The sequence below is a fragment of the Eulemur rufifrons genome, chromosome 9 (genome assembly GCF_041146395.1).
Source record: "Eulemur rufifrons isolate Redbay chromosome 9, OSU_ERuf_1, whole genome shotgun sequence".
NCBI classification, from domain to species: Eukaryota; Metazoa; Chordata; class Mammalia; order Primates; family Lemuridae; genus Eulemur; species Eulemur rufifrons.
The window spans coordinates 43,481,354-43,496,308 of NC_090991.1; the positions used below are offsets into that span (position 1 = coordinate 43,481,354).

Consider the following 14,955-nt stretch of genomic DNA (forward strand, 5'->3'; position numbering starts at 1 on the left):
CTATGAAAAACCTACAGCTAAAGTTTTGTTGTTGGTTTTTTTTTTTTTTTTTTTTGAGACAGGGTCTTATTCTGTCACCCAGGCTAGACCCAGCACAGTGGATTCTCGACTAGCTGGAACCAGCAGGGCAGGAGGCACAGAAAGGCAGAGCAGCAGACTGTCAAAGAACTCATTAATAAGAAAATAATTTTAAAAGTGGGGCCAGGCAAGGTGGCTCATTCATGCCTGTAATCCTAGCATTCTGGGAGGCCAAGGCTGGAGGATCACTTGAGCTAGAAGTTAGAGACCAGCCTGAGTAAGAGCTAGACCCTGTCTGTACTAAAAAATAGAAAAAAATTAGCAGGGTGTCATGGCATGGGTCTGTAGTCCTAGCTACTCTGGAGGCTGAGGCAAGAGGATCGCTTGAGCCCAGGAGTTTGAGGTTGCTGTGAGCTAAGCTGATGCCACTGCACTCTACCTGGAGCAACAGAGTGAGACTCTGTCTCAAAAAAAAAAAAAAAAAAAAAAAAAAAGTGGGCTTTTGCCTTTTGAACACCTTACAAAAGGAGATATTCTAATAGTCACTGGACAAGCATATGAAAAGATCCTCAACATCTTTAGTTGACAGAGCAAGACCCTGTCCACAATTAGATATTACTACACACCCACTAACATGGCTGAAATTAGAGTGGCAGTACCAAGTGTTGACTAGGATTTGATGCAACTAGAACTATCATACATTGCAGGTGGGAACGTAAAATGACACAAGTGCTTTGAAAAATAGTTTAGCAGTTCCTTTTATTTTTATTTTTTTATTTTTTTTCTCTACTATTCTCCAATAATTAGGTTTTATTATGTAAAAGATATTTAACCAATAGTTAATGAATTAATGAATGAAGGAATGAACCAAAAAACAAACCTTCTCGGGGTGCAACATCAGACCATGGAAACTAGTGTGGCAGCACAATTGCATGAATAAGAGCTGAGTTTATACTGTGATGAATTATCTTTTTTTCTCTTTTTTTGTTTTTCAGCTCATTATGGGGGTACAAAAGCTCAGGCTATATATATTGCCCATGCCTCCCCATCCTCCCAAGTCTGAGCTTCAATTGTGTCCATTTCCTAGACAGTGCACCCATCCCCTCCCCCCACCCCATCCCCCCCAGTCAGAACTTCAAGCGTGTCCATTCCCCAGGCAGTGCACATCGCACTCATCAAGTAGGTATACACCCATCCCTTCCCCCCAGCCCCGACCTCTGTCCGATACCCAATTGGTGTTATTCCCAAATGTGCACTCAGGGAAACCAGTTTGCTGGTGAGTACATGTGGTGCTTATTTTTCCATTCTTGGGATACTTCACTTAATAGAATGGGTTCCAACTCTCTCCAGGAGAACCAAAGAGATGCCATATCGCCATTATTTCTAATAGCTGAGTAATATTCCATGGTATACATATACCACATTTTGCTAATCTATTCATGAATTGATGGGCATTTGGGTTGTTTCCACATCTTTGCGATTGGAATTGTGCTAGCAGTTCCTTTTAAAGTTAAAGAAATATACTTATCACATGACCCAGTAATTCCACTCCCAAATGAAATGCAAACAAATGTCCATAAAGACTTCTATACAGTGCGCCTTTTATTCAGCATAATGCCTCTGAGAATCTTCCAAGTATTGCATGTGTCAACAGTTCATTCCATTTCATTGCCAAGTAGCATTCAGTTATGTGGATGTATCACAATTTGCTTATCCATTCACCTACTGAAAGGCATTTGAGTGCTTGGGGGGCGGATTATACATGACATTGCTATCAACATTTATTTACAGGATTTTATGTGAACAGAAGTTTTCATTTCTCTTGGTTAAATACCTGGGGACTGCTGGGTCAAATAGTAAGTGTATGTTCAACTTTATAAGAAACTGCCTGACTTCTTTTCCAAAATGGCTACCTCATTTTGCATTCCCAAATGTAAGTAATGGAGCAAAACTCATGTTGCTCTGCATCTTTGTCAGCACTTGGTATTTGAAGCCTACTCTTTTTTCTTGAGACAGTCTTGCTCTGTAGCCCTGGGTAGAGTGCAATGGCTTCATCTTAGCTCACTGCAACCTCAAACACCTGGGCTCAAGTGATCCTCTTGCCTCAGCCTCAGGAGTAGCTGGGACTACAGGCACGCACCAGGACGCTCAGCTAATTTTTAGTAGAGACAGTCTTGCTCTTAGACAGGTTGGTCTAGAACTCCTGAGTTCAAGCAATCCTTCCTCCTCAGCCTCCTGGAGTGCTAGGATTACAGGCATGAGCTACCACACCCAGCTGAAGCATATCCTTAACATATCACTATCAATAAATGACAGTGAACACATGTCCAATCAGGTATATAATACAGAAAATAGAGATTTGGACAATGTGATACAATATAACTAAGGTTGAACTAATAAATACTTTGCAATTTGTACATGATAGTGAAAACATCATTTCAAGAAGGTGTGGAACACTTATAAAAAATTGATATTTTAGGCCACAAAGAAAACTTAAATACTTTCCTCAAAGTAGAAGCTGTACCATTATGTAATAAATGTCAAAATAACGAAAGTTTAAACAGCAATAAAAATAAATAATTATCTAGAGGGTACTAAACACTTGTCAAAATAATTATTGCTTTGGATCAAAGAATAATCTTCCCCCCCCCCCAGGGAAAAAAAGGCATTACTTGTCTCCTGTTCTTTGTAAAACTTTCTTTTGTGTACTGCAGAGACATGTGCTAATTACAAGCCCGCGGTAGAGATGTAGAAATAACCTCCTAAAAACTCCGGCGACTGCACAACTCTCAAACTCTCGGCGTCTCCTAGACTCCCATCTCTATGGTTGGTATGTGACCTGTCCACACTCCGGAGGACTCAGCGAGCACGGCCAATCATCAGACCACTTTACATGCACGTGGTCGGAAGTTTGACTTACTATTGGTTAATGGCGGTAAAGCCCGCCCAACCACCTCCGGTTTGCTCCTTTAAGTAAGCGCTGTACGGGCTTTTGAGCCTTTTCGCGTCTGCAAAGGCTGGGAGGTTAGTTATGTTCGCTGACCGGGCTGTAACGGCTGGGTGGGCCCGGGAGCTGGGTGCAAGGCTCGGGGCCGGCTAGCCGTGATGACATTCCAATTAAAGCACGTGTTAGACTGCTGACGCGGGTGATGCGAACTGGAGTCTGAGCCGGCTGCAGCGGAGATGGAGGGGGGAGGGGACAAGCCGGAGGGCGCACCCCGCTTACCCTCTACGGTTGATCTTACAGGTTTCGGCCCGGCCGAAGACGTCAGATCTCATCGTTCTACGCCCTTTTTTGTTCCCTGTTCCCCTCAATAAAATGGCTTAACCCCAACGCTGGTGTCGGTATGTGTTGTCCGCGACGCGCTGCCTTTGAGCCCCCGTCGCGCCTCCGCGTGGCGCCGGGGGTCAGGCTGCAGCGCCAGAGCATGGGCTTGCGCATAACTGGGGCCGCCTGCTTCCTCCGCGGGCGGCCCTTTTAACCGCGAGCGACATGGCGGCTGCCCGGCTGCCGGGGTAGGCAGTTTTCCAGGCTTTTTGCGACGACTCTGGCTGTAACCCGGCTTATACCAAGACCGGAATGCCCCTGGTGGGTGGGGTTGACGGTGATACTGTAGCCTTTGCCGCATAGTGAGTGGCCCACCAGTGCACCCATACATTCCTCTGCCCTCGCTGAGTTGCATTGGGAACCCTGTGCCTTCCCCGGAAGTCCCAAACTGTCGCCCTTTAGTGGCCAGTGAGAAACGTGCAGGTTCAGTTAAAGGCAGTGTGGGGTGGCGAAGGGCCGCGGGGTACTACAGAGGACCCGGATGAGTTTCGAGTTTTAACTCCTGGCTAAAGTGTAATCGCGACCTATTAACACAAATGAACTGCTTGCTTATTTGGGTACCGTGTGACAAGTGTGGGTCTAAAGCTTTGGGCAAATTAAAACACGGTTGCGAAGATGAGTTACATTTTATGTATAGCTGGGTATAATACCGGAACCTAAATAATTACACAAATCACTTGTTCACAATCCAGGTGTTGCCATTGATACAAGATCTTCCACGTGGGCTTCCACGTGCTGTGCATCAGTTCTGTGTACAAGGCAGCAGTGGTGGGCAAGGAAGCCCAAGTGCTTTATATTCAGTAACTGAAGGGCCCCAAATTAACAGGATTACTAGGTGATTAAGGCTGTGAGCTCCAGGTTGGGAGCAGTTTTGAACTTCAACTAGGTTCCTTAAATGTGGACAGAGGAGATATATATATATGTATGGTGAAGACTGCCTTGCATCCTTATAAGGACTGGGCCGCAAATCACCCAGTACACCAAAGCTGCTATTGCCAGGTGAGGGCCCAAGTGTTCAGTACTGTTTATTCTGTCCCTATTATCTGAACAGGATTCCGTAGAAATAACTTGGATGCTTATCTAGTATTTGACATGAGATATTTATTTTGTGAAACAATGCAAGCGATTGTAAGTCCCCACATACTATTTAAGGTGCAATAGGGTACAGTCGTGTAATCTCTTTACACAGTAGTGCATTTAGTCCTTTGCCTTTAGTTATTGCACAAAAATTATAAAGACCAGTGAACAGGACTCTTGACAGGCAAATTGGCCCACACAATGAGAAATTAGAACAGTACACAGACTGGAATGGTCAAACAATTTAAGTCAAATGTTTTAATGGTGCAATTAAAATAATCAAATAAGGATTCAAATATACTTTTTCAATATATTAATTTCTTTAAGGTCGCGTTCAGGCAAGGTGCTGCTTAAAAAAAAAAAAAAACCACTATTAGCTTTGTCCACAGATGTAAATTATCAAAAATTACCCAAGGTAATTTTGACATCGCAGCTTAAAATAACCAAAAAATGTATTAGGTTTACTTCTCAAAGCAAATTATACAATTAGAGAGCCCCCAACCTTGTAAACTAAACATTCTGACACAAATGCACAAAATTAAGTTGGCAACATTAAAGAAAAGTCACATTAATTTTGAGTATGTAGTGTTGAGCAAACTTTTGGTCTTGACTTAGAGGGCAGTTTTCCCTTTTGGCCATCAGAAAAAGAAACTACCCACAAAACTCACCCCAACCAATTAGATGAACAAAGCATTTAGATTCCTATATAAAAGCTGGAGCACACAGGAAACGCCAGATGGGAAGACTGGCTCTGGCTTTCTGGCCCCACCCCATGAGAGAACAATCTAGTTGTGTGCAGTGTTGCTGTTTTCACATATGCTCCTATCTCAGGAAAAATCAGAATTAGTTAGAAACCAGGTGATTGTACCTCATTGGTAAAAGGCTTGGGATGGTTTGATCTCATGGCTCTGCCTAATGTTCACATAAATTCCACTGTCCCTACCCCAGCTGACAGTGTGTTAGTGTATGTTCTATGGCTACTTGCTTCCAAAATGCACAATTTAATGTGGAAAAAAAGTTGCTTAACACCAATGAAAAGGCTCACAAAATTCCACTCCCCACTTTCCACACATGTCACCACACTGACATTCTCTGGGAGTGTGGAGGGCTGCATACAAAGTGTAGAAGTGAAAAAATGTTCCATTGTGCACCGCTGCCTGAGGAAAAGGTTTGGAGGAGTCAAGGAGGCAAGGGGAAGCCTTCCAGCTGTACAGCTTTGTTCTTAATGTGCTCATATCCTGCCACAAAAACTGGTAGACTTAAAAAAGCGATGGTGTGAATCACCTGTAACTTTTGGATCCACTATGATGATTCTTCCATAGTCTCCTTTGCCAGGTCAAAGCTTCGCAGTAGGCAGTCCAGACACCTGTCACTGGATGCAGGGAATGACACCTCACAGTGGAATGGGCACCGGCAGGCAGAGGGCAGAAGCAGTCCTTTAAGAAACTGGCTGTGGCACATTAAAGGCCAGTGCTACAGCACAGATGGTGGCCAAGAACCCCACACCTTAAACTTTATCTCATAATACTGGGAACGTCCAAGGTCATCCATCATGGCTGATCTGCTGCCTCCACAGATGGGTCCTTCAGGAGGCAGGAAGTGGAACGAGGGTCCATGGCTGAGTGCATTATGGGGATATAAACATCATCCATGTTTGGCATGACAAAAACTTTCTGCAGGAAGATATTAAAGAAGAGCCATGTGGAAGAATGCTTTGCCAGGCTGTCATCCTATTTTGTTCTGATGAGAATTTTAGGCCTTGGACATGTTTTTAAAAATACATATGAAAACTTCCTACACATTCCAAACTAATTCTCCCACCATACTTTAATTTAGAAAGAGTTGAGGAATCACACCAGTCCATGAAGACCAGAATCCAATAAATCAGCTTTGAGGCAGAAGCAGCCTTTCATGTACATATAATAAAGTCACTCATATGAATTGATAAATACTCAACAACATTAATTTAGGAGAATTGGCCTCAGCTGCTCACAGTATTTCCAAATTACTATGTTCAGAACACATATTCCAAGTGAATTTATCTCTTTAAATCCTAGCAATGAAATGTAAGCTAATTTTTTTCCAAACCAGAACCACACAAAGCTATATATGAAAGAAATCTATAGTGAGCACCCAAAGGATAATCAGTGACTGACAGTACAGTGCTTTGCCTCTCTGTTTATAAAATAGCTTCATGTATGAATGTTGGCAATGCCTTCAGTCCTCATGAATGCTCTCTGACAAAAGCATAATTGAAAACTAGCAGGTCACTATGGGAGGGGGCATAGCTTCAGCTTCCCAACCTGTCTCAAAACTACCAGGCACCCATCTCTGCCCCCTCTCCCTTTCTTTTGGTCCTTGTAGCCCAATACCCCCAAAAGGGATGAGCCAGCCACCCAAATTCCTAGTGTAGAATCTAGGAATCTAAGAAAAAGGAAAAAACTGAAGGCAAGAGGTTTTTCCCCCCTAACTGGCTTCACAGTACCTTTCCATTTGGTGATAACATTATGCTTTTTCAGAAATTGGTTACGTTTAATCTCTAGCTTTTGAATAACATGATTTTTTAAAAGGTAGTAACTCAAAATATACCAAAAGAATGTAGGTCTTCTTCAAAAGGTGAAATTCATTACGAAGTGAGTAGTTTGCTAATCCATAAAACCTTGACAGACAACTGGTGCCTCAAATATCTGATAAAAATTTAATGGACATAGTTCATCGCAGGACCTCAGCTGCGCTGCTATTATTATCTTTGGCGGCAGAATGCAGAAAACAGGCTTGGAGAATAAACTCTGGCTTATAGACTCCAAGACGGCACTAGCCTCTGACTCGGGGGTGGGGGGGGCAAGGGCAATATATGTAACCTAAACTTTTGTGCCCCCATAATATGCTGAAATAAAAAAAAAAAAAAAAAGACTGCACTAGCAGCTATCCAGGGGAGGGACACGCCTGATTCATCTAGAGGCTCCCAGGGTAGGTGGGACCTGGCACACAGAAGGGTTCCCGTGAATGTGTGTTGAACTGGACAAACTGAGCAAGGTGGACACCACACCAGGGCAGTGAGCAGCTGCCCTGACCACAGCCCAGGTGCTATTAGCCAATGCAGGCCTCACCTGGGAAAGAACCAAGTCTAGCGAGTTCCAGCAGGCTTACTGTACAAAACATCATCATTTTGCCCTCTGATCCACATCTTTTGGGTTTCCTCTGAAGGCCACTTTGTAACGTTCTGTGGATAAGTTTCAGGGCTTTTGAAACTAAATCCCAAATTTTATGCTCATGTTTGATCAAATGTGTACTCTCCTAGGATGAGGTCCATAGCTTTCATCTCAAAAGAGGATCCTGACCCAGATGAGGTTCAGAACCTCAATTCTACGCAGAGGTAGGTTCCCTTGGTGTGAAACACTAGATAATACGTTTACCTGAAACTCCTGCTCCAGTTTCTTCTCTATCCAGTCTGTCACGTGAACTAAAGTTACTTCTCTCTCTCCAAGTTTTGGCCGAGCTTTCAGCTCCACATATGGTGGCTTCCGGAAACCATACCTTTTTGAAGACAAGTAATAACCACATTTAGAAGCAAAGAAAGGAAGTAGACAAGCATGGACAGCACACATTCCTCATTCACACGGGGGTTTAAAGTGTATTAAAGTCAGTATTTAAAGTGTTCTCTTATTCTGAAAGCCCCTCCAAAAATAATTTAACACAGAAAGTTTGAACCATGAGCTCCCTGTGTTCCCTGGATGGTGTTAGGGTTGGGCTGGATTTAGAACAGTTCTGACAAACTAGGAAAGCCAGGCAGTGCCACTGGAAAAGTCCATGACATGGGCATTACTTTTTGGGTTTTGTTTTTCCTAAAATGGCAATGACCTTTTTTCTATTTTTATAAAAGTAGTATGTGTACATTACGAAATCAAAACATACATACAAGTAGATAAAGCAGAAAGGGAAAGATACTGCCTCTGCCTGCATGTCATCCTGACAGAGGACCCTGAGAGAAGTGGGCTCAATTTCCTCACTCTCCTGTGCATGTCGATTGGTAACGTTCCGCAACCTGCTTTTTCCCCCACACTGTGCCACTCTGTGGCTTCCTAAGGGAGCAGACTGGCCCTCAGAACTGTCAGTAAAGTATCTACACAACACCTTGTGTGCTAGCAAACCATCTGAAAACTTGAATCTGTCATAGACCAACGTTTTTAGAAATACAAAAAATGTCAAATTGTCATAAATGTTTCTAAACACTCTCCATATCTATATTTATCTCTGTGGATCAATAACATACAATTTGGCACTTGAGCATGTGTTGAGTGGCACTACCCTAGAGGCCCTTTTTTTTTTTTTTTTTTATGTGCAAGTGTCACTTGCCAGTGAGGCCTCTAATTTTACCTGCCACTGAGCAGTGGCATTTGTAACTGATAAATCAAAGAACTTGGCAGTAAGTGGAAGAAATGTTTTACCAACTCTTTTTTTTTTTTTTTTTGAGACAGAGTCTCACTTTGTTGCCCGGGCTAGAGTGAGTGCCGTGGCGTCAGCCTAGCTCACAGCAACCTCAAACTCCTGGGCTCAAGCGATCCTACTGCCTCAGCCTCCCGAGTAGCTGGGACTACAGGCACGCGCCACCATGCCCGGCTAATTTTTTCTATATATATTTTAGTTGTCCATATAATTTCTTTCTATTTTTAGTAGAGACGGGGTCTCGCTCTTGCTCAGGCTGGTCTCGAACTCCTGACCTTGAGCGATCCACCCGCCTCGGCCTCCCAGAGTGCTAGGATTACAGGCGTGAGCCACCGCGCCCGGCCTACCAACTCTTACTATTAAAAATTTTTTTAGGCCGGGCGTGGTGGCTCACGCCTGTAATCCTAGCACTCTGGGAGGCCGAGGTGGGCGGATCGTTTGAGCTCAGGAGTTCAAGACCAGCCTGAGCAAGAGCGAGACCCCATCTCTACTAAAAATAGAAAGAAATTACATGGACAGCTAAAAATATATATAGAAAAAATTAGGCGGGCATGGTGGTACATGACTGTAGTCCCAGCTACTCGGGAGGCTGAGACAGGAGGATCCCTTGAGCTCAGGAGTTTGAGGTTGCTGTGAGCTAGGCTGACGCCACGGCACTCACTCTAGCCTGGGCAACAGAGTGAGACTCTGTCTCAAAAAAAAAAAAAAAAATTTTTTTTAAAAGTTTAGAAGATTGTACAGTAAGGAATTAACAGTGGTTATTTCTGAATGGTAAGATTATGGGCTTTTATTTTTTTTCCAGGTTGTTTTTTTCTCATTTCTTCTAATCTCTCACTTTTTTTTTAATAATGAAAATGTTACTTAAAAAATAAAATCTAAAAGGGTGTTTTTAAGTTTTATTGGGTAATACTAATATCAATCATCATCAAATGGTTACTCAATTTAAAAAATCCTCTTCTGATCATTCCTACAAACCCTAATAAACACCAACAATATATATAAATACTAGCATGTTGGTTTTACTCTATGATAGAACACAGAGCTATATATATTTTTTGTCTTTTCATTTTTTTCCCTGTTTATAAACCTTAATAGAGCGATATTTTTAATGTGAGTGTAGTTTATGGTACAATGAAATCTCTTATGCAATCATTGTATATACCATGCCCATTTCATAGGACTTGGAATGTTGATTTTAAATTGATATTCACAGATACTGATGGTGGACCATGAATGATTTATTTTAGTTATTCTCAACCCTGGCTTAATCACTCCCAACTCCCCCCAAGATCCTAGGGGATGGGCCAGGCCTATCTGTATTTTTAGCAAGTCCTCCAGTGATTCTAACATGCAGCTGGATCTGAGAACCAACTCCTCCGACAGGCCTCCCACCACAAATAGCAAGTTCGCATGTTCCTGCCTCCTCAACATCCAGGTCCAACTCAGGGAAGGCCCCCAACTGTCCCGATTCTGCTGGATACGTGACCCCATCCAAAAAGTAGGGATAACAAGGGCACCCACCTCGACTGGATGCTACGAGAACCAGGGATGCAGTTACAACCCAGGCCCGGCAGAAAATAAGAGCTCTTTCTACAAATGACAGCTGTTACTACTGGTGGAACAGTTGGCTTTAGAGAGGGGGAAGACCAAGAAAGGAAACGGCTCATCCCATGAACTTCATGTATTTACCTTAACTTTTCCTACTGTGTGAAGATGAATCTTTAAATATGAACTAGCCAGTCACAGAAGAAAGTACAGTCAGATTTACAACTAACATAAAGGTCCCATGAAAAATGTTTAGAAGTGCTTCTGCCCAGGAGAAGGTATTTTCCATAATCCCAAGGTTGAGCAGGCTGGGATTTTTATGGTCATGCAACAAGAGGAATCACTTGCTGTCCCTAAGGGCCCCCTACGTACCATATTCGGTCAGTCGGGGGTGGTGGAATGTTGACTGCCAAGGTTCCTCTACATTCCTGTACTTCAACAGTTAGCAGAAGGGGTGTATTGGAGACTTCTTCAATCTTCTTTTTAATGAACTCTGTCTCCGTTGCTTTTTGGAAATATTTTGACTTGGTAATTTTATCAACAAACCTCATAATCTTACTTGTTCGATGACCTCCAACATACCTTCAAATGTGGAACACAAATGTGGGTGTTAGTAAAGACCTCTGCTCTTTCACAAACAGAAACTGGAGGCTGTCTGTCCACCTTACTTGAGAGCAGCACTCCTGGGTTCTGCGCTGGGTGAGTCCGTGTTGGGGGCGCCGTCCTGTGCATTGCAGGATGTTTAACAGCCTCCCTGACCTCTACCTAATAGATGCCAGTAGCACTTGCCCCCCAGTCATGACAATAACAAATGTCTCCAGACATCGGCAAATGTCCCCTGGGGGTGCCAAATCACCCCCACTTACTACTTTAAAGAAAGTATAAATGTCAGACAGTGTCCAAGTCTTGAAAATGGAGAGAGCTGGACAAAGTCCTCATGCAAAAGGTTCTCACCTTTCCTCCTTTATACCACTCAAAATACAGAATAAAAATCCAGGCCGGGCGCGGTGGCTCACGCCTGTAATCCTAGCACTCTGGGAGGCCGAGGCGGGTGGATCGCTCGAGGTCAGGAGTTCGAGACCAGCCTGAGCAAGAGCGAGACCCCGTCTCTACTAAAAATAGAAAGACATTATATGGACAACTAAAAATCTATACAGAAAAAATTAGCCGGGCATAGTGGCGCATGCCTGTAGTCCCAGCTACTCGGGAGGCTGAGGCAGTAGGATCGCTTAAGCCCAGGAGTTTGAGGTTGCTGTGAGCTAAGCTGACGCCACGGCACTCACTCTAGCCTGGGCAACAATGTGAGACTCTGTCTCAACAACAACAAAAAAAAATCCAGTGTCCGATTAGAGGAATCTCACAATCTCCATACAGCGAATAGCAAATCATGCTCCATCAGCAGGTACACAAACCAGTAAACTGACTGCCTTTAGGTGGTGTCTTACCACCTCTGAGTGGCAGTTACTTTTCAAAGGGCTTGGGACTTCTTTTTAAAAAATGCTATCTCAAGCTGACTTGTTAACAGGCCAAGAAAACAAGCTTTTGTAATCAGGTCACATCTACCACAAGACTGCCCTAAGAAGGGAGAATATTTGCTTTTTAAAATCCTCCCCAGTTCCAGAGCACAAGGCATAATGGTAAATGTGTAGGGACAACCAACCATTCTTAAGAAGGGCAAGCAGCTAGATTTTTGATAATGCACACAAACTGCAGCACCAGCTCCTCAAACAGGTGAATTTTCTTCTCAATTCCTGTAGGATTTCAATAGTGAATAGGTTGATATTTTCTTACAGAAGTTTCTGAATCACCTGGCTTCTAATGATCGTGGTTTCTTCAACTCCCTTTAAATAATGAAAAGATCCTTATGGAGAAGCTTTTTAAGCACAAAGTAACAGGTAAGGAGAGGCCCCCAAATGAAGTTCATGATCCAAAAGATCAGCAAAGTCATCCAGTTTTCAAAAGTCAACAAAGAAATCATCTGAATGTTTCAGTTTTGTAGGAACTAGCAGCTCAAGAAAGGCAAATGTGACCCAGCTGAAGGGGAGCAGGGCTGCCCCCAAGCACAAGGGAGGCGCTGTGTACTCCATGCTGCTTCTGAAGACCGAGGCGAAGCTCTGCACAAGCAACATGCGTCCGACTTTCTTTCTTACTCACACAGTGAGAAAGACATTTTGGTTGGGACTCTCTTAAATAAGGAAAGCTATACAGGTCTTTTCGCTTTAGAGCCTAGAATTTAAATAAGCCACTGACACTGTTATCAAGGCAAAAACCGTTCACTCAGCGTGGAAGAAGGAAGATCAGAGAGGAAGGAAGGGAAACAAGGCTCACTTCCAACTTGTGCCCCGACCCCGGGAGGTTCCAGGAGCCCTAGCCCACTCACCCTTCGGCTCCTGGGAGAAGCTGTTTGTCTCCCCCACTGGGCTCTGGAGCATCGTCTTCATCGGAGGAGCCAGCGCTGGAGGACTCCTCGTCGCTGTCGGCCAGACAGAACACCCTGGGCCTGCAACTGCACGGGCAGAGAGTCACCACCACAGTCTGCCCCTCACCCCAGCTCCACTCAGAACCAGAACATGCCCCATGCACACACGCTCAACGCCACAGGGGCAGGCTGTAACCGTCATGACATGTTGTCACTCTTGCCAACCCACCAAAAAAGAGGCCCAATCCAAGAATCCTTGGGTTGGCATGGTTGCTCAGGAGACTCTTTAGCGCCAAGTCCCATGACAGGGTCACAGAGGACTTGGGCCCAGAAGAGTCTGCTCTCGAGCGTGGTCAGAAGCACAGGTGAAGGGAATGTGACGCAATCCACACAAATGCAGTGGTTTCACCCGTGGGTGCAGTGCAGCCACATGGGAGGGGGAATGGAAAGAGTGGATAGTTGCAAGGGTGAGGTGACAGCTTATGTTGGTGACATGACCACCTCTCACCAATGATGGGAATGTTCAGGCAAGTCCATTGACACTGGCTGTTCAACAACTATGACGCTTTCTGGCTTAGTTGCCTCCCAAATTAGTTTTGCCTCAAAACTCCTTCCTTACATATCTTACCCTACATGGGCTGCATCTCCTGAGAGTCACAGAAAAAGCTAACAACCACAAGGAATAAGTCTCAAAGGCCTCTAAGAAGCAACTGACATGAGAACCCAGGAACTTTCTTGGAAAAGTACCAATTTAAAGACGATTCTTTTTATTAAAGTAACAAAAAGCCTCCTCGGAGAGATATGTTCCTCGCTCATCTTTCCAGGTTAGACACTCCATTTCCAGAGACATGGGGGCTGCTGGTCACCAGCAGAGGTGGCAATCAAGGTACCCCTCTGAGGGCACTGGAGGCTTCTCAGCCAAGCTTTGGCCCCACAAAAGGCAGTTCCCTCTCTGGACTGTGGCTTTGCTTCAGAGCACCAATAGGGCCATTTCTGAGGCTCAGAGACTCAATTGGGATGAAATGAATGAGGGGCAGAGTAGTCTCTGAACATTATTAAGCAACCAAATGGTTACTAAGCAGAGGCTGGGCCTTATATTTTTGACAAAGACAATTACTTGGACAGAGGAAGGCAGCAGAGCTCAGCTCTTAGCTCCCTGCAGCTGCGATTCTTTGGTTTTCTTCTGAGACTGTCCTTGGGCCACCAGAAACCCACGGGGATAGTCATCTCCTGACCAATGGGGGCCAAGGGAACCCAAGGCCAGAGCACACATGCCGGTATGGATTTGAAGGCCCAGGAGTGGCCTCAGACCCGTGTACTGGGAGGGCAGGACTGAAACCTCCGCCTCTGAAACAGGAGCCCGTTGTAAGAGGACCTGGAGGGTGTCCTCTCTGGCAGGACACACAGATCCTCCTCAACCCCAGCTCTGAAACCTTAGAGCCAGTGCTCCAGCCAATAGGCTGGACTTCCATGTTAAAGGGAAACTCCCTCTGCAGAAACAAAAGCCTCTTGTCCTTGGCCATGGGACAGCAGCTAAATGACGCTTTCTTTCTCCTTCCATCAGATGCCTGGCTGGTCCAGGAAATGCTTATGTGCATCAATCACAGAGCCATTTCAGAGTGTTCTGTGGTTAGGCAGCCCTCACAGAGATCTTTTATTTAAAATGTATATAGCAAAATCTGATTCCCGAGAAAGACTAAACTGGGTCTTGAGGGGAGGAAAGTCAGAGACATAAATCCCCCCGCAAATCACACACCCATCGCAGACACGCATCTGACTTCTCCATCTGTATTATGGCAGTGCTGTCTGGCTCTCAGACCTCGTGCTGCCAGGTATGGAATCTGTCCCTACGGCAAGGTGGTCTGCCCCTCATCCACACAGCACAAAAGGCTGCCTGCAAGGTCTGGGACCACAGTGAGATCTGCTGAGCCTGTCCTGTCCTGTCCCTACCAGTGTGTGTCATCTGGCAGCTCCAGACCCTGGGCAGAAGATGCCAAAGGCTGAGCACTGCGGTAAGCTCTCAGGTTCCCAGTTAATCCTCTGCAGGACAGAGCACAGGACAAATTTTGTGGCTTGAAGTAAACAATTTAGATAATGCTGTATCAGTTAAACCAGATCAGAT

At 44.6% G+C, this 14,955-nt stretch overlaps 1 protein-coding gene and 2 non-coding genes across 4 annotated transcripts in view; 2 read left to right on the forward strand and 1 right to left on the reverse strand.

Annotated features, from left to right (window-relative positions):
* The first annotated feature begins 3,117 nt into the window (after positions 1–3,117).
* LOC138392768 (small nucleolar RNA SNORD104) lies at positions 3,118–3,187 on the forward strand. The gene has a single exon (XR_011235044.1). It is a non-coding gene; the product is annotated as a small nucleolar RNA SNORD104 (small nucleolar RNA).
* Positions 3,188–3,381: 194 nt separating this feature from the next.
* LOC138392782 (small nucleolar RNA SNORA76) lies at positions 3,382–3,515 on the forward strand. The gene has a single exon (XR_011235056.1). It is a non-coding gene; the product is annotated as a small nucleolar RNA SNORA76 (small nucleolar RNA).
* A 712-nt stretch (positions 3,516–4,227) lies between these two features.
* The window catches only part of TEX2 (testis expressed 2), a 105,358-nt gene continuing 94,630 nt past the window's right edge, over positions 4,228–14,955 (reverse strand). For both annotated transcript variants that reach the window (XM_069482779.1, XM_069482780.1), the window contains exons 9-12: positions 12,795–12,920; positions 10,787–10,996; positions 7,840–7,960; positions 4,228–6,096 (exon numbers count right to left, since the gene is read on the reverse strand). In XM_069482779.1, the coding sequence (XP_069338880.1) occupies positions 5,974–6,096; positions 7,840–7,960; positions 10,787–10,996; positions 12,795–12,920 (580 nt within the window). In that variant the 3' untranslated portion in view covers positions 4,228–5,973. The remainder of the gene's footprint in view (positions 6,097–7,839; positions 7,961–10,786; positions 10,997–12,794; positions 12,921–14,955) is intronic.